Source organism: Mytilus edulis, chromosome 10 (assembly GCF_963676685.1).
Source record: "Mytilus edulis chromosome 10, xbMytEdul2.2, whole genome shotgun sequence".
NCBI classification, from domain to species: domain Eukaryota; kingdom Metazoa; phylum Mollusca; class Bivalvia; order Mytilida; family Mytilidae; genus Mytilus; species Mytilus edulis.
Window position 1 is genome coordinate 45357076 of NC_092353.1, and position 24477 is coordinate 45381552.

The 24477-nt window shown below is 32.0% G+C and overlaps 1 protein-coding gene across 1 annotated transcript; it reads left to right on the top strand.

Moving 5' to 3' along the window:
* The first annotated feature begins 2677 nt into the window (after positions 1–2677).
* LOC139491282 (uncharacterized) lies at positions 2678–16396 on the top strand. The gene is made up of 3 exons (XM_071278838.1): positions 2678–2762; positions 8298–8661; positions 14019–16396. The coding sequence occupies exons 2-3, from the start codon at positions 8625–8627 to the stop codon at positions 15860–15862; spliced, it is 1881 nt and encodes a 626-aa protein (XP_071134939.1). The 5' UTR covers positions 2678–2762; positions 8298–8624; the 3' UTR covers positions 15863–16396.
* The last annotated feature ends 8081 nt before the right edge of the window (positions 16397–24477 follow it).

Below are 24477 nucleotides of genomic sequence, written 5' to 3' on the forward strand. Positions count from 1 at the left end.
CATGCAAAAGGCGCGGGAAATTTTATCGCATCAATGACAAGGACATTACCAAAGAGAAAAGAATGTTATGTAAATAAGGGATCCTCATAGAAACCAAGATTGCGGTTTTACAATGAAAAAAATCTTTGATAATTTGAAGGTCAGGATTATACAGTGCAATCGAGACGAAAGGTAGGGCAGGTTTTTTTTTGAAAGATTTTATGTTTCCGCTATTTCTTAACCGTCATCTTGAATGAATGCGGTTGGTAGTCTGAAAATTTTCAACCAAAAACATTGTGTCAAGTTTACGTGACGGCGACTATAGTTGGTGTGCTTTTACAAATGTTCTTATATATTTACTCTTAATAGGTTTCCATCTCAGGATGATTCCATAGGTTCATTCAAAAGCATGCGAAGAACGTTAACGACCAGAAACTTCTTTTTCTTATTGACTATTTCCTTTTGAGTCTTTTGTAAACTTAACTCGCGTCTAACGTACAAAATGTAATAATCAATTGTGTTTCCCTTCTCTAGGAAAACACCGAGTATAGAAGCTGAATCCAGGGGTTTCAACTTATGCAGAGATGAGACACATGCGAAATGTAAAATTATAAAAATACTGAACTCCGAGGAAAATTCAAAACGGAAAATCTCTAATCAAATGGCAATTTCAAATAATAAAACACAAAGGAAAGCATTGGGCAGTAATGCTTGAGCCCTTTACTTAACTATCCTTTTGTATTTTATTTAACTTGTTCTGTAGTCAACAAATATGTTCCCTACTTTTTCATTTTATTTACTTGTAGTATCCTCATATTTGCTTCTCAATTTTTTTTAATGTTAATACACTAGAATGATTGTTTTATAATTTGTTGTATATAAAAAAGAGAACAATACAAGCGCGATTTATTTCTAGATTTGCAATTTACATTTGACTTTAAAACATTTGTTTTATGCTTAATTTTGTTTATTCGAATTTTGAATTCCTTGTTACAAAAACATCTTTACAATATAATTTGCATCACAGAAAATGCTTACTTAAGGTCACATGATGTGAACAACTACATAGTAAAATTTCATCAGCTTACAACTGTTTTACACCTATACCAATTAATTGAAATAACGTCAGGCGTACAAATTTCAAGCAAGGTTTCTATTATGAGTTTATTAAGCAAGAAAAAACATTCTTTTTGTCAAATTTTTGTAACGTTATTGATACTCATGGTTCTGATGTATTGGAGTTAGGATAAGTTTTTTTGCAACATATTGGGTCTTTAAAGATTGACGTTTGCATGGAATCTACAATAAAACAAAAATGTAAAAGTTCAAAATCACAACTTAATATATAAGTTAAAACAAGTCGATCAAAATGTCAACCTTAAGTCTTTGATCATGAAATCCTACAATTTTTTTGAAGAAAGAAATGATACTGGATTAGTATTTCGCAGCTAGTTTACTTTGTGTAGAACAACTCTGAAAAATCTGACGCTTAAATCATAATTTATATTATAAGATACCCTTAAAAGGATTAAGCCAAGTTTTGTTAAATGTGTCCCAGTAGTTAAATTAAAAGCAAAACATCCCAAAAGTAACTAGACGTACAATAGTTACCGAAGACCCCTTATCATTATCTAAAGTATTTTTCAATTGTGACCATTTGAAATTGTTTTTTTCCCTTAGACTTGTATAGTAAATCCATTTTTTTTAGCCATGTCGGACATGTTGGCTGGATGGTAGGGTCATTGGATATATGTTTTAATCAAGATACCCTACTGAAAATTGTGGCAGATTTTATTTCTATTTGGCCCAAAAGATTTAGTGTAGAAGATTTTTGAAAAAGATTGCAACAATTTACCCCCCAAAAATAGTAAAAAATTTCCTGTAAAGGCAATAACTCCTTAAGGGATCAATTATCAATTTTGGTCATTTGAATTCTATATGAAGATCGTACTTTGTTGAACTTTATTTCTGTCTGCAGTTTATCTGTATTTATAATAATATTCAAGGTAATAACCAAAAACTACAAAATTTTCTTAAAATTAGCAATTCAGGGCAGTCACCAAACAACGGATTGTCTGATTGGTCAAACCTGATAAACATTTCACGCATATACGATTTGTTCTTAATGCTTCAGTTTTAGAGATACAAGACAACAATTGCATTTTACCCCTATGATCTATTTGTTGTCATGTCGGCCATGTTGATCTACAGACAAGTAAAGGTTAACGACGACGACGACGACGAACGACGGAAAATGGACGTCTTGTGAGAAGAAAAAGTCACCTGGCCCTTGGTGCAAGGTGAGGTAGAAAAAAACAAAAGACAGGCTATCTAACATAAAATAAGGAGATGGTAACTTTATCTATCCCGTAAGCTTAAGGGTAAACTCATATGCTGCGAATTTGCGAGCATATAAGTTGAAAATACATTCAATAATTTGTCAGCACTACATATTAATTTGTACAGATTCCTTTAACTAATCAAGATTTTAAACTTTTGAATACAATAATAATGATCATGAACATAAATTCATGACACAAATACAAATATTGATTTTTTTTTAATGAGTGTAATATAATTACTATTGCATATTGGTTTTATATATTAGTTTCTAAAATAGATCAATGCATTTTTTTTTAAATGATATAGACATTTAAATATTAACAACTTAAGTAATACGTCATAGAGTGACAAAGGAATTTCATTGTCAAGAATACAAATATATTTAGAAGTTGATATAAGCGTCCATTTTTGTCAAAACATTAGATGTGTGGGCTGCGATGGTAAGTTGCGCTTTGTTAATATAAGATCAATAATTCACAAATAATGATGTTCGAATAAGTAGCATTGTGATATAACATGTAATCATGATTATTCAATTCTAATGATCAGGTTAAAAACCAAACAAAATAAAATTAGTTGGGTGAACACATATAGATTTGACACACAATAAGGATAACCTATGCAAATTTAACTATTTAAAATTAAACACACCTTCGTTCCGAAACCTCTTTACGTTCACAAACAAGTACAGTGAAAATGTATCATAGTTTTGTTTTCAGTTTGAAAAACGTCAAACATCCTACCATCAATTTCATTTAATGTTTTACTTTATCTCAATCTTTCGTGCTTAATGTGGACCTTTTTGGAATACAAAAAATATATAATGAAGCGTTTGATATGAAACAAATTCATGAAGTTACATACATGAACTATATCCATATGTTACCCTTCCGGAGCACCTAAAATCAATCCAGTGTTTGGTGGGGTTTGTGTTACTTAGTCTTTAGTTTTCTATGTTGTGTCTTTAGTAATATTATTTGTCTGTTTGTCTTTTCTGTTTGAGCAATGGAGTTGTCAGTCTATTTTCGATCTATGAGTTACACTGTCCCTCTGGTATCTTTCGCCCCTCTTTTCAGCTTCTAATGGTGTATTATTTGTTTTAGGCGGTCAGTTATCTCATTTTGTTATAATGTTGTTTTCATTATAATGGTATTTTAATAAGATATGGACTCGGATATAAATTAGAAGATGACCACCCATCATATTTCTTTCTTTTAATCTTTTATGAGTTTTCATTGATTTGTATATTTACAAATAGATTTTTGGGGATTTCACTGTCAGTTAATGGTTATAAAATAAATTGTAGTGACAGTAACTTACTGATCAATTAAATTAATAAACACTGAGGCAATCGCATTCATACATTAGTTACAAAATTTGAAATGAAATAGTTAATTTGATCGGAACAGTTCTTGATAAACTACACAATAAAGTTTCAATATTTCAGTCAATTATCAGACTCATCCTTTGCGAATATTCAAAACAACAGCCTTTTTTATACAATATAACAACATACTGAACTGTCTGAAAAAAATGAAACAGTACCGAAATGACTGAAAGCCAACTGTCTGTACAAACAAATTGGGTTATTCTACCTATCCTGATGGATAAACTCATATGTTGTGAAATGCACAGCAATTAGTTAAAAAATACATTCAATAATCAGTAAACACTACCTATGCATCATTACAGATTCGATTAACTAATCAATTAATCGTATGTTTACACTTTTGAATACGATAATAATGACCATGAACATAAATTTTGAACAAATAATATTATTTTTTTTAACAGAGTGTTAGATAATTGATATTGCACATTAGTTTTATTGATACGTTTCCAAAAAAAGATCCATGAAATGAACTCGACCTTTAAATAACATTAACTTAAGTAATACGTCATTTAGTGACAAAGGAACTTCATTGTCAAGAATACAAATATATTTAGAAGTTGATATAAGCGTCCATTTTTGTCAAAACATTAGATATGTGGGCTGCAATGGTAAGTTGCGCTTTGTTAATATAAGATCAAGATTCCACAAATAATGATGTTCGAATAAGTAGGATTGTGAAATAACATGTAATCATGATAGTTTAATTCTAATGAATAGGTTGAAAAACAAACAGAATACAAATAGTTGGATGAATACGTTTAGATTAGACACACAATAAGGATAATCTGTGTAAATTTAACTATCTTAACTTGAACACATCTTATTTCCGAACCTCTTTAAGTTTACCAGCAAGTGCAGTTAAAAAAAATATTATAGTTTCGTTTCAGTTAAGAAACAAAAAACAACCAACAAGCAAACGTCATACATTCTACCATTAATTTTATGTAATAATTGAATGCATTACTTATGTCTCAATCCTTCTTGCTTAAGGTTGACCTTTTTTGAAATACAAAATATTATAATGGAGAGTTTGTTATGAACTGGATTTGTGATGATACATACATAAACTATCTCCATATGTTATCCTTCCGGAGCACCTGAGATTACCCTAGTCTTCTGTGGGGTTAATGTTATTTAGTCTCTAGTTTTCTATGTTGTATCTTGAGTACTATTATTTGTCTGTTTGTCTTTTCTTTTGAGCAATTGAGTATTCAGTTTATTTTCGATCTATGACTTTGACTGTCCCTCTGGTACATTTCGCCCATGTTTTAAGCTTCCTGGTGGTGTATTGTTTGTTTTAGACAGTAATCTATCTCATCCTGGGATAATGTTCTATTCCATTATAGGACTAAACTCACTTACAAATAGATATGTTTGTGAGTGACTTGGTCCAGTTTATACGTCAATAAATTCCTTTTAAAAGGTGTTTAATCCTTATAATTCTTTTAATCGGATATATGGAATATATTTTTTCACATTCGTTACCTCTACCACATGTTAATTGCATATTAGTGTCATTGCATAGACTTTGCTCATGAATATATTTGTTGGTTAACGCAAAAAATGTGTATTCCGTGAAATTTGCTATCTGATAACATATAACCCACAAAAAATGATATAATCCTTCAAACGGATGTTTTATGTTTATTATTTAGTTTAACGAGTAATGCGAAGTGAAAATAACATCAATCCGGATTGTTTAATCATTGCCGTGTTCTTGTTTACATTGGTAACGAAAAGAAGTTCTGTCAACGTCGTCTATCGAAAAATAAACAACGTCAAGAACAACTACCGGAAGTTCTCTCGACCAATCATATCAACGTATGTCCAAATATGAAAATCATTTAAGAATCATTTAGTGGTATTTAGATCAGATATGGACTCGTTTGTAAATCAGAAATTGACTACCCATCATATTTCATTTTTTAAACCTTTTATCAGTTTTATTGATTTGTATTTATACAAATAGATTTTTTGGGGATTTAAATTTTGGTAAATGGTTATTAAGAAAACTATAGCAACAGTAGGTTACAGGTTTTATTCTATCGTTTATTGATTAAGAAGAGAGGTAACCGTATCCATATGCATTCATAAGTAACAAAACTTGAAATGAAACAGGCAATTTGATCGGAACAGTTCCTTATAGACTACATAATAAAGTTTCAATGTTTCAGTCAACTATCCGACTTATCCACTGCGAAAATTCAGAACAACAGCATCACCTACACAAAATTACAAAATACTAAAATGTCTGAAAAGCTATCTATAATAATAAAATGACGAGGTCCAATTTGTCAGCCGTCATCACGTAAAAACGACGAATCAAAGAATTCAACTTTATATATAACTAATATAGTACAAAGGTGTAGATTAAAAATTACACCACTCCAGGCCCTTTTGTTTTCCACGTAATTCATATTGCCAAAAATTAAGAAGTTCCGGGTCGAGTCCGATACCGATACCAATAGTATATTCACCTGTTACCTACTAGCTTATCTGTACGTTCCGCATCTAAATAGTCAAATTGTTACCTATTGTAGTATTTTAATCAGTAAGACTCTCTACCTTATCTGTACGTTCCGCATCTGACAGGCGCACCACCAAACGGTGTATTCAGGATTAATTAATATGCTATATACACGGGTCATAATCACAGGGTTGACACTACTAAATTGTCAAATTGTTACCTATTGTAGTATTTTAATCAGTAAGACTTTCTAAGATAACAATACGAATACAAAAAATCTGGACTAAAAATAAGGCGTACAGGTACAGTTTTCAATTTGTTAGCAGCCATGACGTGAAACAGCGAATCAAATAATTCAACTTTATTTATAACTAATATAGGACAATGCTGTTGAAAAAAAAATACTTCATTCCAGGACCTTTTGTTTTCCAAATAATTAATGATTACAAATAATTAATAAGTTCCAGTTCGACGGGTATAAACAGAAAGATTTGAAAGCAGAGAAAACTCATCTTATAATCGGTATGACTTTATCAGATGACAATACTAATACAAAATAAGGCTTGCGCATAGTTATATACTTTAACATGTTTAATTCAGTCACGGACCAGCGATATCACGGGTGTGTTCTAGTACATGCTATAGAACAGTACTGAAGTGAGTACAAGCCAATTGTTCGTAAAAGCAAATTTGCTTGTTTTCGCATTCTTAATATTTAATTCAATTGTATCATATATGTATGTGATAATTTATCTGAATAAATATTGTTTTCACTAAATACTAGCTCTTTAACAATGAAATACCTGAAATATAACTTAAAATCTAAAGTGAAATTTTTTGGTTCAGACTTTTTGATAATGTTGAGATCAAAATCACCGTAAAAGATCTGTATTCGTTTAATAGCGATACGATGAAAAAGAGGTTATGTTAATAAAGTATTTGAAATTTGAAAGCATCACGTTTTTAATATGTTATAGTTCGAAGTTATCAATATGTGTCTAAATCGACTAAAGTTCAAAATATGGAGCATTTCTTTTTCTTTTAGTGGTATCCGTTATATATAAGCTCATTGCGAATTTTTTAGTTGAAATAAAACTTTACTTGCAAACAAATACAAAAGAATATTGGGAAAATCCTTGTGTTAATCCGTCTGTATGTTTTACATCATTGAGCGGTTGTCTTCTTGTCATATACCTTTTATCTGTCCTAATGGAATACATCTATTTATCACACTAAAACAAGCTTTGTTAACACGTAAACAAAAGAGTACATGTAATTAGTTGAATGAAACCATTTAAACGTTAATAAATATAATCTTTTATCAAACATTCAATATGTTAATATATATACGATTTTCAAGATCGTGTGTAGATTATAATGTTATATTTTGAACAGTTTATTGTGTGTATACAGTAATGGGCTTAAATAAATCTGAATTTACATTGTTTAAATTAATATATTATATCAGGATGTACTTTTTACGAAGTTTCAAGCTTCTTTAAAGTAATAAATAATACATTTAAATTGATTGTTTTGCGTGTGATTGGAAAATAGTAAGAGAGAGACTTAAGATATCAGAGAGATATTCAAAATCGATTAGTTGAAAACAAATTAACCATTTCATTTTGAAATACTCTATATTATATTATAATGTTTTCATTTCTATTGTATTATTTTTTTTTTGGGGGGGGGGGGGGCATCATTGACAAGACAATTATTTGTCAAAAATCACTACTAAAATTGTACCGAAAATGTAATTAGATTATCGAATAATGAGACGCGTATCTTTATTTACTTTGAATTGTAACTGAGAAGTCACTAGTTTAAAAATAAAAGTGTCTTGTCTGACTTTCCTGTATAAACCTGTACATATTGCAATTGGCACCCGCCGAATATCATACTTGTCCACGTTTTCAATCTGACAATATAATTCAAATTTTCTTCTTTTACATGTACTACTTTGGTGAATTTTGATTCATATAAAAAGATTTTGGAAACTTCAAAGATGCACATTTTGTAAACTCATCAATTTCAATATGATTCCGATTGTTTGATTTTGTCTTCAAGTCTGGTTTGTCGGACTTTGACTTACAGTTATTTTATTCTTTTTTGTAGGTTTTAGCATGCCAGTTCGATTCACTTGTATTCGAATTGATTGTTTCAGCCATCATGAATTGAAATACAGAAACAGATCTCGATGAATTTTTGTATAGTCATTAAGAAACAAAACGTTAAACGATTGTGAAATCAAGGAAGTTATAAGTAATACATTCAACAATACAATTTTGAAGACACATTATTAGAAGTAAATCGTCAAATTTGGAGTTTGGTGTGAAAATATTAAATTTTGAAAGCACATTTAAAGCTTGATCACATAAAAGGACAACACAAAGACAGTGGATACTAAACCTAATATAGCCTGATAAATCTTCAAACGAATATATGGAAAACATGGAAACGTACCCAGACTATAAAAGTGGTAACTAGTTTTTTATAAATATGAAATACTGTTGAAAATAAGATGACCAGTATCTACATTTATTCACGTTTAAATCGAGGCGTTAGTTGACCCCTAGTCGAAAGTTGTCTTACTGACAAATACATAATAGCTTCCGTGACACGGATAAAAAAGTTTAATGAAATGCAAAACACCACTGAGGTACGCCATGCCTTCGCATAAGAATCTTAAGTGTAATAACAACTTCGAGTATGATTTGATTTTGAATTTTGGTGTTTAAACGCCACTTTTAAGCACCGCATTTAGGCTGTTTCATGCCGTTCCGTTTTTATAGGTGGAGGAACCAACGACCTTCGATAAGAAAACTGACAATCCTAGTCAATTACGATTGGAGTCGAGTGCACCGCACGAGCGTGGTTCGATCGCACAACCTCGGTGTTGACTGGCTAGTGATTACAGTAGCAACTACTCAGACCACTCGGCCACTGAGGTCCTTTACTTCGGATATGAGTAAGATCATAAATGGGTGTTAATTATGGGTAGAGTAACATTTTTGTTCGGCCTGGCTTGTGAACTTGCACTTTGAAAATACGTTTCATTACACTTGTCCATTTTTATTTGTTATAAGATTATCAGATGCTTCTTTGTTTTTCTCTTTCCGTCCGTTTTCTTAAAAAAGAAGGAAAAAAAACTTAGTAATTAAACGTTAACTAAATCGGAACTGAAATATGAAAATTTTAAATGGCAGATATTGCATGTCAAACAATTTAATCTAATGTTACAAAACCAATGATTTCTGTAATCACATAACTTTAGTACAATAAAATTGAGAAAGGAAATGGTGAATATGTCAAAGCGACAACCACCCGACCATAGAGCAAACAACAGCCGAAGGCAACCAATGGGTCTTCAATGTAGCGAGAATTCCCGCACCCGTAGGTGTCCTTCAGCTGGCCCCTAAAATATGCATAATAGTACAGTGATAATGGACGTCATACTAAACTCCGAATTATACACAAGAAACTAAAATTTAAAATCATACAAGACTAACAAAGGCCAGAGGCTCCTGACTTGGGACAGGCGCAAAATTGCGGCGGGGTTAAACATGTTTATGAGATCTCAACCCTCCCCCTATACCTCTAGCCAATGTAGAAAAGTAAAAGAATAACAATACGCACATTAAAATTCAGTTCAAGAGAAGTCCGAGTCTGATGTCAAAAGATGTAACAAAAGAAAATAAATAAAATGACAATAATACATAAATAACAACAGACTACTAGCAGTTAACTGACATGCCAGCTCCAGACCTCAATTAAACTGATTGAAAGATTATGTCTTCATCATATGAATATCAGGTACAATCCCTCCCGTTAGGGGTTTAGTATCATACTATCATAAAATATATGAGAAGAACATAACCCGTGTCATGCCAACAACTGTTTTTTTTAGAAATAAATGTGTTTAGTTCCGATGCAAAGACCCTATCAGTGAATCAATGTTAAAGCCAAAATATGCAATCTTTAATGACCTGACAACAGTATCGTAACTATATCCCCTTTTAATAAGTCTATTTAAAGGTTTTGTTAGTTTCTGAGGAGAATACTGACATTTTTGTGCTTTATAAAGAATATTTCCATAAAATTTTGGATGTGAAATACCTGAACGTATAAGATGTCTGCATGTTGAGTTATATTTACGAATTATTTCCTTATACCGGTGATAAAATTTAGTAAATGTTTTGACCAGTTTGTGATATCGAAAACCCTGGTGTAATAATTTTTCAGTAATACATAAATTTCTCTCGCTAAAATCTAATACATTGTTACATACACGAGCGAATCGTACAAGTTGAGATATATAAACACCATAAGATGGTGACAAGGGAACGTCACCATCTAAAAATGGATAATTAACAATAGGAAATGAAAAATCATCTCTTTTATCATAAATTTTTGTATTAAGCTTCCCGTTTATGATAGAATTAATTGCATAACAGTGTGGTCGACAGTAAAACGTTTGTAGGTTGTAACTTGTTTGTCAACGGCTATGATTTTATGCTCACCCAGTCTGTCAGAGGCCTTCCAGTGGGGATTGAAATATTCACTTGTTACACATTCCGATACATAAAATGAAACTTTCTTTTTACAAAGCTTGAAAGGAATTTGTTTTAAATATTTATTATAATCATCACATACAACCGTGTCATTTATAAGAATAATAATGTTCAGAGATTATATTATTTAATAATAATAAAAAAATAGGTTTATCCATTGTAAAAAAAACTATTAAGTTGATGAGGTTAATTCACAAAATATCTCATTGATTAAGAGCACAACTACTTCTACGGTGTGATCATTTAAGAATGGCCTACTTTTTATTCAATGCGTATACATGTGGGTTTTGTTTGTGAAGAGTTCTGGATAATTAAAAAATCATTTGATTTCTTTGTTTAATACCATAAAACGATTCATTCTTTCAGATATTTGTCACTTTGCCTTATCTTCAAGTCCAACACAATTTCTCACGTTTCTTACAAAACTTATATTCTTGTGATGTATTCTTTTGTTGAAAAAAAATGTATAGATATAGATAGAAATAGGAAGATGTGGTATGAGACAACTCTTCCCAAGTAATAATTCATAAAAGTAAACCATTATAGGTCAAGGTACGACCTGCAACACGGAGCCTTGGCTAACACCGAACAGCAAGTTATAGAGGGCCCCAAAACTACTAGACTAAGTGTAAAACCATTCAAACGGGAAAACCAACGAGAAACGAAAAACACATATGAACTACATAAACAGACGACATCATGCATTGTAACTTTTAAAGCCAATTAAGTAAAAAAAATAATCTGAAAGAACGTGAGATATCATATTAGGAAAATTGATGGTCAAACCATAACAAAAAATCAAGTAAAGAATTTGAAGTATTCAACCTTTATAGCTTGCTGTTCGGTGTGAGCCAAGACTCCGTGTTGAAGGCCATTTTTATTTATTTTCAAATTACAAAGGTTATTCCTGATTAGTATTTTTAATTATTTTATTTAGGCGTTTAGAACCTTTGGTGACCTCACAGTTTAAATTTCTATGATAAGTACGTCGTGAGCAGTGGGCATTACAGACGAACGTTCACCTAATTTCCCCAGTCAATGGATGGCCATAGCTACACTGTTATGAATTTCATTCTATAGATATCAAGATCGAGGAAAGGGCAGTGGTCATTGTTATCATTAGCTTTATTTAAAGTAAGTTCTACAGGATAAATTTCTTTAGTATACATACTGAAGTCGTCATTATTTAGAGCCAATATATCATCCAAATATCTAAAAGTATTGTTAAATTTTTGTATCAAATGTTGTTTTGATGGGTCTTTGCTAATTTTAGTCATAAATTGTAACTCATAACAATACAAAAACAGGTCCGCAATAAGTGGTGCACAGTTAGTCCCCATTGAAATTCCAATAACTTGACGATATACGGAATCTCCAAAGCGAACAAAAATGTTATCAAGTAAAAATTCAAGTGCATAAATAGTATCAAAGCATGTCCAATTGACATAGTTCTTTTGTTTATTGCTACTAAAAAATGATCTAAAAGAGTTTGAACATATGTACTCGCATTCCAACTTTTTAAATGCCCAGTTAATTAGGGATGTGAATTTTTTCTTAATAAGAATATGAGGCAAAGTGGTATATAGGGTAGAAAAATCAAAACTTTGAACAGATTCAAAATCACCAATATATGCATGCAATTTATCAAGTACTTCCAATGAGTTTTTGACACTCCAAAAGTAATTAATTCCACTATTTTCAAAGGCCTTATTTGAACAATTTATTATCAGGTTTTTTATTGTACCAAGTGTACTAGTAAGTAAAACAGACAATTTAGTAGTTGAACAATGGTTGGAAGATGAAATAAATCTATATTTGTAAGGTTTTTTGTGCAGCTTCGGAAGCCAGTACATAGTTTGGACTTTCATTGTGTTTGGTTCTGCTTGTAAAGAAGTAGCTAAAAGTTTATGTTTGTTACAGATGTCGTTTTCTGAAAATGAAGTCAGTTGGAATGTTGGTGAATTCGTGATTTCCTTTTGCAGAACCTCTATATAAAATTTACGTCAAACAATAATGATATTATTCGCAGCTTTATCAGCCGGGACAAAAACAAATTCCTTGGCTAGTTCTGTTAGTTTATTTTTGATACGCGAAATAGGGTTTTTATAGTTTTTGTTGAGGGTAAAATGTTCTTTAAAATGTTGTATTCGAATATCAACTATCTTCATTACTGAATTAAAAAAAGAGTCCAAAGATTTTTTGTCAGCTTTTTCCCGTTTTACCCATTTCAAACAGTAGGCGCGGAGTGAGTCGTTGATGATATTACGACACTCATTCCAGTTAATAGTTGACGGGGGACGATATTTAGGTCCTTTACTGAGGAATGATTTTAACTCGCGGTCGCGAACGATGTTAAGGTCTCCTGTTATAACATGGGAAATTGGTCCATAGGTGTATTCTGAATTACTGCAATTACACGACATAGGTGTATTTTCAGTGATATTTACATCTTTACACAATTGGCTATAATTAAACACATATTTTCGGGTAGATTTCTTGTAAATATAACAAATGAGAGGGAGTTCAGTATTATCAAAATATCCAGGAATTTGGTCTTTAACAGAATGGTCGTTAAAAATACCGGCAATATTTACAAAATCAAAACCTTTATTGACATACTTTATTTTAATAAAATGTTTTTTATGATCTTCAGGGCGATCAATTTTTGGAAACAGTTTAGAATAACAATATGCCATTATAATTTGGACAATTTCATACTTAGGACTGTAATATGAAATTGTATATATTTGTTACTTTACTAATCGTTTTTAGTAGAAGTGAAATGTTTGAAATTATAATCAACACTTCAAAACTATAACAAACACCAACTCAAAGTTTATGTCCAATAATTATGCGAATAAAGGCATTTTATGAATGAATGTCAATTCAAATTTTTGTATTTTATTACAATTTAAATAGAAATTAAAATCAGAATTGTGTGAATACTCTATTGAAAACTAGACATACGCCATCTAAAATTAACGATTTAAAAATAATATCTGGAAATTTCATTTGTACAGTATAACTGTTAACTACACCCAAAAAGCATATTATAAACCAAATTTATTAAAAGCACCGGACATATATATTAGAAATAAATATAATTTCTTTAAATCATACCCGAAATAAATTAAAAGTCCATGAAATTATGCAGAGAACCAAACAAGAAATTTGGCCAAGAGGTAACTTAAACTTAAAAGGATTGCGATCAATTTATACTAACGTCTTAATGAATCAAAGGTTAATGTATCTCTCCTTTTTCTAGGTGATTTGTCCTGGACGGGAAGCGATTTCAAGACAAGAAGGGGAATTGAATACTTGGTGAATACAATTGGTACTGAAACAGAAATACGTACTAGACAACGAATATTTAAAATTAAGGACAACATAGAAAATATGATTGACCCTGATATATCTTGTGTCACAAGTGGAAGTTTGGCAGAAGGACTAGATTTACAAGGCAGTGACTTGGATTTAATGCAAATTATCAAAATAATAGACGTAATAGAGCATGAACGCGATAGTAAATACGAATATGAACGTACTACATTGATAACGGAGACAGATACTGGTTATCCCGGATTTGTTAAACTACGATTGATAGCACAAAAGGGTCAAGAGTCGCTATATTTAAAGTCTGATTGCTTCGAAACTACTAGTAAAGGTCGATATCTATCAACTATCAAATTTCTTGATAATATTATAAATAATGGGCGAAATTTGTATTTATCTAAACATGGCCCAGGTGTATCAAACAGACAGAACACTTTAGATATGGTGTTCTGCTTTCGATTAAAAAAATTATCTTGTTATGCAACTGAATGGTCATCTCGTCCCAGAAAAAAATGGCCATCTATTAATCTAATTGAGATAATTGCGAAAAACGAATGTTTGGTAGTACCTAAAGGCCCAAACGAAGTGTCAGATTGTAAATTTTTTTGGAGAATATCGACCTCTTTGGCAGAAAAGCTACTTGTACATTCATTTACATTCCCTCAAATTTTATGCTACGGACTCCTGAAATTAACATTACAGCGTATCATTAGCACACATGCTAATGTCAAAGGTTTATTGTGTTCATACTTTCTTAAGACAGCCATGTTCTGGGTCTCCGAGGAAGTGGATATTGAAACATTTGAATTATCAAATTTGTTACACTGTTTTTATCTCTGTTTTGAAAAATTAAAATCATGGGTTATATTCTGTAATTGTCCGAACTACTTTATACCTGAAAACAATATGTTCCTAGGAAAAATAAATAAGAGTAACAATAAAGCCTTGCTACGTATACTGGAGAGCATTAAGTTCAATAAAATTGAAGAACTGATCGATTATGCATTGCATTCTAGCAACGGTAATTGTGGTCCGTTTGGAAAACATACGGATATATCTTTAATGATGGTTGACCTCCTTTTCTACAGACTTAACAGAACACCTTTTGTAAGAAATATATCACAATGTAATAAGGTACTAGAATTTATCGAATCGTTACAAGAATCCGAATCATCGGCATATATAAAAGATGTCTGTAAATTTTATCATGCTAAATTAAGTCAAAATGCAGCACAGCTTCTACCAGCAATAATTAAATCATGCAAATTTTACGAACTTTATCATAAACATTTAGAAAACGGTACCGCGACAGATGCTGTATCGGGTCCGTTGTTATGCGCTTCGTTTTATTATGTGACGGGACAGTACGATCAAACACTAAAAATAGTTGCTGATATTCTTTCAAAAAATACTGATGATATGATTTATTTAGGTTGTCATGAATATGACCAAAACCATGTAGAACAATACAGTCGAAATGTAAATTCAGCAATGACACTAAATGAAAGGATGAAAGAAGCTACTAAAGCTAAAGTTTGGTTCTTGAAACACTCACCATTAATACCAAAAGAGCTTCAATATTTGGTTGAAAACAGAGATAATTTTATATTGCCTATTACCTTGTGTCACTGGCTTCAATATTTTTGTTACTTCCATCTTGGTAATAAACGCAAAAAATGGCAAGCATTCTCTAATTTATATTTAAAAGGGAGACAGGAATATTCATTTTACAATACTAAAATAGCTGATGCCGATCAAAACCAAGATTTTTTTTAATAAATCTTAGAAATATATAAACGATAGCTGTGTTGATATCTTTTCGAAATGTCATTGTATAATTTGTCCATTAGAAAGAAGAAAAAAACACTGAGAACAACTATAGTTTGTGATTTGGATAGAGAATTGTCTCAATAGCACTCAGATTATATTTTTGATATTCATAAAAAAAGATTTAAAAATTCCTTGGCCCTTTTTGGTCTTCAAGTTTTTTGCTGCTTTTTAACATATCAAATAAACTCGTTCAATGTTTGTTGGTATTGCACTGAACATGCTTTATTGTGCTTTCATCTAAAGAACATGCAGACTAGATCTAGATGAAGAAATGCATAAACTAGTGAAAGTGTATAATCCTATATGCAGTTAGTACATCTCCAAATCAGTACCTGACGGCCATTATGTCCGAAATATTTAACCGACATTTATTTTTAGTTTTATTTCAGTATATGAAATATCTATTTCATTAGGGATACTAAGGGTATATTTGTCATGGATGGAGATAAGATCTATTATTATTAGTCAGTGTTATCTTAGTTGTACGCTTTATTATTATTAAATGTGTCCTTCAGACTAAATAAAGAAATTAAAACTATTTACTTCTTATATAGTTTTGTATCATCCTAACTTAATGTCTTAATTAACTTAACCACATGATGAGCGTTATTCTTTTTTTTTTGAATGAGACCCAAAGTCCTGAATATTATTGAGACCAATATGTATGATATGTATGATATGTTTCCTATTTTTAACTGATGTATGATTTTTTTTATAGGTTTACTTAATAAAGTTCAGAGAAATATATTAAACATACATGTACAAGGCGATTTGATTTTTTAAAAGCTTAATACGACTTTACACATTTACCAATACAGATATGACATGAATAAAAGCAATACTTACATATAGGTACGTAATGTTTAAGACGGGTTCAATATATGACTGTAACAACTAAAGTTTGCGAATTTGCATTTATTGTATATCAGCAATATATGAATTTCTTATTTCGATTTACTCTTTTTGTTTAAACCTTTACTCTTGAAACAGTCATGAAACATTTTTTGGACTATTAACTCTAATTTGAACTTAAGAATGCAATTATCATAGATGATTATTGATTTGTTCGTCTTATCAATCAAGTGATGATGAACAAAGATTTTATTTTGTCAGATGTTTGACTGCAAAAGGTCTCAATGCACGCCAAGTTTTAATTATGTTTTTAAAATAAATTCTGTTGTCCAAAAAGAAATTATGGTAGTGAAACTTTTATACTAAAAAAATCCCTATTTGGTATAAATACTCATATTTTTCTGCACATTAACAATGGGTATATCCATATGTTCATGACAATACGTGTATGGTCCAAAATAGGCCTATGGTCATTTCGGAACCTTTTATAGTTGACTATGCGGTATGGTTTTTTTTCTCATTGTTAAAAGCTGTAGAACGACCTACAGTTATATGTGTCATTTGGTCACTTGTTAATAGAAGGACAGCGAAATATACCATAGGGACAATCAAACTCATAAATAAAAAAAATAAACTGTCAAAACCATGGCTAAAAATGAAAATGACAAACGGACAAATACTTAGTAATAGTACACATTACACAACATAGAAAACTAAAGACTTAGCAACACGAGCCCTACCAAAAATGTGGCACCCGTCGTATTGCTCAGGATAATACAAACCCGGTAAATAGTCTTATTCGGTGTGTTATCTTCATGAAAAGGTAAGGAGATTGTAGTTACGACGTAATGACCATATCCGATATAATCTGTAAAACGGTTATTCCATAACGGTCAACCAACTCGTGATGGCGTCCGTAAAATTAAAGAAGGGATGATTTTACCTTCACCATGTGGACCTCTTGATTTAATAGCTTTCTTGTGAGCAGCATTCCTATATCAAGGAAATCATGAGAGGAAATCGAAGCACTGAAATATCGTATCAATTGAGAGAGATATACTTCGTATGCAGGCGCTGCTGAAATGTTGCTACTAAGAAACGGGAAGTTCACAGCTCGGAAAGCTGAAATCATCTCTTTCGTAGTAGAATGTTGTTTTCAACCGACCCTCATTTTCAATTTCTAGACGAAAGTCAAGATATGAGGCCGTACAAATTAACTGTATCTGTCGTACCCTTTATCACTTGTTCGATGGGATAGATACGTCAAACATAGTCACAAAATTTTGAACTTTTTAGTAGGAGAACATCATCTTTATAGCGGACAGTAAAGTTAAAGAATATTGCTAACTCCTTATCTTTCTTCTTAAGAAGTTCTGTACCATTGTCAATCACAGCATCTGTTGTTTTTTTTTATATATACAATAGTCAATAGTTTAATGTATTTCCAAAGCAGTTTACACATATGAATAAGAAGATGTGGTATAATAATCAAGGAGACAACTCTCTGTCCAAGTTACATACATTTATTTTGCACATTTCCAGAACAGTGCACACATGTGTAATAATTATATAGGGTTGTATGTATTTGTTTTATTACCCGAATATAATAATCCTGGGCTTGAGTCCCTTGGTCATCTATTTGGTTGCTTATCAATGTTGGGACGTCTGATCAGGATAACAACTAGGCTAATGTCTGTTAAATATACCATGGGCAATCCTGGAATTCCTTTATATGACGTAGTAGTCTTCCAATTGTATATTGGTAATAATAAAAGTCAAGTATATTTAGTTCTGAGTAAACTGATGGTATAATACCATATTCATAACATTTTTCCCTTTTTCCTATAAATGAAACCGTTCTATAGCATAAAGTCAGAACACTTTCGGTGTGAGCCAAAGCTCCGTGTTGAAGGCCGTACATTGACCTATAATGGTTTAATTTTGTAAATTGTTATTTGGATGGAAAGTTGTCTCATTGGAACGCATACCACATCTTCCTATGTCTATGTACACATCTGCAGCATTATTGGTTGTAATGCTGGATTTTTCATCCATACTTCACAATTATATTTTGCCAATTTTACACATATATCCTTTATTATAAAAGGCGAGCAAAATTTCTCCCACTCTGAATGCATCTGTCTCTTAAATTATATCATTCAGTTCAATGTTACACACCAGAAACCTGAATTTGGTATATTGTTATTCATCTAGAATGAAAGGTGAGATGGCAGATTTGCAGTTTGGAAAAGACGTTTTCCATTTCCGATACAACATTTCACCTCCATTAAAAAAGAGCCGGTGTAATTTAAATTGTTTTGGCTGTAACCGAATAAGTGCATTCAAACACATCTCATCAGTACGTTCATCTCCTCTGCAATGCAATTACAATCTGTATTTCCACATCCCGTTTCTTCCCACCATTATTAACTAATCCACACTCTTTCACGCTTTCAACATCGCTTCAAAATCAGAAATCCAACCATTCAATTTTGAAGTCTTTTCCAGCTCCACAATTGTGGGATAAATACCAAAAGATTTTTTTTTCATTTTATCCTTCCTAATTTCAGATGAAAACTTACTTGATGGCCAGTTTGTAGGATAACAGAACTTGCTGATGAGACAGGGTATTCTATAATCTGTGCTGGTGCAGGTCCAAGAAAGAGGAGGTTATAAGTTGGTGCCTATTTTTTTGACAGCATATCTAAATGAAAATGACAGTCTGTTAGATGTAATATCTTATTTTCCTCAATAACTGGTCTGAAAGATTTAAATTGCTCTATGGAAATGATGTTCTCACCCATTTCTGTCTGCAGGATCAGCGAAAGAAAAAGTTATCAAAGGTACCATGATTATAAATTAATACGTCAGACGCGCGTTTCGTCTTCATAAGACTCATAATATATATGGGCTCCGAATGCAGTTTTTGTCAGCTAAATACAAAACCAGTTACAAATTCTGATTTACACGAATACAAATGTACAGTTGTCATTTCGTATATTACAAGTCACTGACTTTTCAAACCAATTCGCATTGGAAAAGATTAAAAAGAAAACATATCTTTTTCGAAACTTTGTTTTCCAACAAAGGTTTCGATATCGTCAACTTTGGTAATATACTTCTTCATAAAGTAGTTGAATCGAAAAAAACTCCTAATTTTAAAAATCGATCTGTACCTATCATTTCTTTTTCCTATACCAAACCAAAGGCAACTAAATTTTCAAATTAGAAACACGTTTTGCCGGATCTCAATATTGATGACCTTGAGTCTAAACCTCCTGATTGCACCTGTGCTATGAAAATTTCAGGGAATGAATTTTCGGCTCCCCCTTGACACCATTTGCGAGTATGGTCTTGAGGAAACGATGATAGTCCGTCGGAAGGGGACGATAAATGGCTGACTCGTGTTAAGAGAGAGCCATATCTCTTGCACGTTAAAGACACCCTTGTAGATTTCCTAAAAGAGCACCCGCAAAGTGGAAAGGGATTAATATAAGTTGAAAAACTTGTTTCCCAATCGACTATATATGTTTAAACTAATTAAACTAAACATGTGCTATTTCCCGATTTACATGTAATCCGGCTGGTCGCCTTCTTAGCGGTGACCTCAATATTGGCAATAACACTTTCCTGCGAAATGTGTTAACCAAAGCTTCATGATATCGTGCATGATATGGAAATAAAACTTCAATATACTGACAAATTCAATCAAGGATATGCCAGGCAATGGACTAACAACGACTGTGAGGTAGTTGATACTAATAAGAATTAAGAAACTAAATGGGTCTAACAATAACCATGCTACGCCAATCTTTAAAGACCCAATTGCAAATGATGCAAAATACTTGTCCTTCCTCCATGACAAATGTGTGGTTGCCCTCGCAGATAAAGTACCAAACACCATTGTTTTGTGTGTAAATCTCATTATATAAAATGCTAATTGAATGAATTAGGTATTTACAAATAACTTGGAAACTTATATACCCTCGATACACTTATCAAATAGGAAATCCTAGATAATCATAGGTCTGTGCTATGTTTAAACCAACTACATGTATGAAGAACTGGATCTTTTATCACTGTATTCGATATCTAAACTATGTAAGTGTCCACACAGACAACGGTATATCGATGAGTATTCAAAGTGCTCTACGAAACCTCTTTCCAAATTATTAACATCTGTATATCAGCAATCAAAATCGGGAGACAAAGTTATTGTGAACTGCTTGTTATAAACATTGCGTGAATCAGATGTGGATTCTAAAAAATTTCAAAGATGTTTAAGAGTACATACAATCTAAGATTCCTTCATTTAATATCATATTAAAACAATTGAAAATTTCTACACTCTACACAAGTATTGTCAATTCCAAACTAAAAGACAACTTAAAACAGTTGGTAATGCTTTGTTTCGTAAAAAAGTATGGCCAACGTAGATACAAGTATTTTTCCAAGGGAGAGATAAATCCTACTGTGTAAAGAATCCCTCTAATTCAAACAAAAAATCTATGAAACTGACATTATCACGATGCTTGGTTTCTTGATTTACAACATATTTGTTCCGTTTCTAGGACTTGTTTTTAACAGACTGTCAACATTCCGATGGAAACCAATTGAGCCCTCTTCTTGTGGAATTGTTCGTATATTATGATTAGGCTGACTTTAATCTGGATCTTCTTAGGAAGAAATAAAAGGAGTTAGCAATATACTTAAACTTTACTTTCCGCTGTAAAGATCATGTTATCTCAATGAATAATTAAAAATTTTGAGACTATTTTGAACGCGTCTATCCCATCGAACTAGAAATAAAGGATACAACAGATACAACTCAGTCATCCTCATATTTGGAATAACAATTAGAAATTGACAATGAGGGTCGGTTGAAAACAAACCTTTACGACAAAAAGATGATTTCAGCCTCCCAATTGTGAACTTTCCATTTCTATGTAGCAACATTCCAGCAACAATATTATTATTATTATTATTATTATTATTATTATTATTATTATTATTATTATTATTATTATTATTATTATTATTATTATTATTATTATTATTATTATTATTATTATTATTAATTTTTATATAGCGCATTATCTGATTACAGTTACTCTAAGCGCTTAACATAAAACAATAAATGCAGTTAAAAGAGGTGTTAAACATTTAAACAATGAATGCAATAAGAATGAAATAAAATTTTCATGAACACATATAAAAAACAAAAACAAACAGAATAGTTAAAAAAAATTATAATTGAAAGAAATGTTATACGAAAACGAAAAAGCAAAGTTAAAAAGCTATTGTCAGTATAAAAAGTTAAACGTAATCACTGAAAGCCAGTCTAATATAATGTGTTTTTAAATTTTTCTTAAAAAGTTCGAGTGAGTGTTCATGTCTTAGATGGCTAGGAAGATTGTTCCAGAGACTCGCAGTAGCTTTGTCGAAACGTCTTTCTCCATATATTTCGGTGCGTACGCGAGGTTGTATTAGCTGTATCGTGTATCGTGTTTCTTGTGGTAAGTACTTCGCTTTAGGGTTAGTAATGAAAGGCGTTGTGTTCATATCAAATTGTATTCAAGTTATGCACAAGGCAACGTTACGTAAACAATAGGCAACGTAAAACAATATGTAACGTTAATGACGTTAGTTACTAAGCAATTGTACAGCGGCAAATACTTGACACTAGGGGCGCCGAGAAGTGAAAATTACTAAAACATTATCAAGATGAAATTAAGTTACAAAAAGTGAAAATGATAATTATTCATTTAAAGTCCATGTAATAAAATAGAAATCACTGAACTGTCTATTCACTATGATTGATATCAAAATTACGGCGCACTTTTTACAGTCTCTTGTATTATAACAAAATTAATTAAGAAGTCCATTTTTTAATCTTAAGTTTGGCTTCCGTTTTCGATTTACGCTCTCTGGTCTCTGTGGCTGGTAGTCATGATGGCACTGTCGAGTTGGAAACCTCTAACGGGTAAAGTTTTGAAATAGGACGACTAGTCAATCCGTGCTTGGTTCTAATTTTCACTGATCTAGTATATCCATCTTTTCCTTGGCAAAGTTCATCTACGACTCCTAGCTTCAATGTTATCCTAGGAGAATCATCGTGAATCTGGACTACATCGCCCATCTTGATAATTTGACTGTTTGTACCGATGGTCTTGTGAAATTCTCCTAATGCAGTCAGATATTCATTTTCCATCTGATTTGAAATTGTCTAATAAGTTCATGTTTAATATCTGCTTGATGGATAAAAGCAGTAGAAGTAGGTACGGTAAGCTTGTCGATATTTTCGATAATGTCCGACGGATATGGTAGACGGGTATATAGAAGGTTAGATTGTGTCAACGGTTCTGGATCACACGATTCGGAAGATACATACGTTAATGGTCTATCGTTCAATATTGCTTCAATCTCCGACATGATTGTTTGGAGTATTTCAAGATTAACACAGTTAGTTCCTAATATTTTCCGCAAAATGATTTTTGTAAGTCCAACCACTCGTTCCCAAAATCCGCCATACCATGGCGCTCTACTCGGAATAAATTTCCATCTGTTCCATAATCATTGAGTTTTCCTTTAAAGATAACGAATTGGTTAATAGTTTGAACTCTTTACTAGCTGTAATAAAAGTTAACGCATTATCTGAAATCATCGTTTTCGGAACGGATTCACGGCTACAAAACCTTTTGAATGCTAACATAAAGAATTTCTCTGTCAAGTTAGTGACAATCTCCAGATGAATGGCTCTTATTGAGGCACACGTGAACAGACAAATGTATACCTTAATCTTGGTATTTTCACAATTCTTTACATATAACGGTCCTGCGAAATCGACTCCGGTCACAGTAAACGGTATGGGTTCATCAACGCGGTCTTTCGGTAACGGCGGAGGGTCTGGTTTCGATAAAGTTTTTCCGTAACTTTGCGACAAGTCACACATTTGCGTAAAACTGTTTTTACGCATTGTCTAATTCTTGGTATCCAATAGCTTTGGTGTAAATATGTCACTGTACTGGTCAGCCCTGAATTTAGATGGTTAAAATGCGCATCCCTAATTACTAGATCTGTGAAATTGTTTTTTATAGGTAACAAGTACGGAAATTTCACCCAACAAAGCATTGTGTATCCTGCCTCCACATCTGAATATTTCATTGTCGTCTTTGAAAAGTTTTAACTGTCAAACAATAGATGATCGTTTATTTGGTTTATTTGGTTTATCGCCGAAATTATACGTAGTGTTCTGTGTGTTCCGAATCCAAACTAACACTGAATGGCGAATATCATTGGTAGATAAACAAGAAAATGTCTTTCTGTTTGTCTCGCTCCTACAGTTATGAATAAACCTAAATATATATGCTGTTACACCCAACAGTCTTTTTAAATTACTGAACCTTTCCAAATTTACAATTATGTGTATCCCTGTATTCTCTGTCTGTGCCGGTAATACAAGAGAAGCTACTGGTTCCTCGTCCTCTTCATTTACGATTAATGATGGCGTTGTCATGTTTCCGTGCCATGAGGGCCTCTGATGTTCATTTGTAATCCATTCCGGTCCATGCATCCATAACTTATTTTGTACAAATTGTTCAGCTGATGGTCTACGAGTTAATTGATCTGCCGGATTATCAAGTGTTGGGCAATATTTCCATTGTTGGTTTCTTACATTTCCTTTAATTTCTTTAATACGATTAGCGATG

Bases quoted from the DNA above. Each gene is read 5' to 3' on its own strand.
- LOC139491282 (XM_071278838.1), top strand. From the start codon at position 8,625: ATGGAAAACATGGAAACGTACCCAGACTATAAAAGTG. The intron at 8,662-14,018 runs GTAACTAGTTTT...TCCTTTTTCTAG, and splicing joins GTACCCAGACTATAAAAGTG to GTGATTTGTCCTGGACGGGA.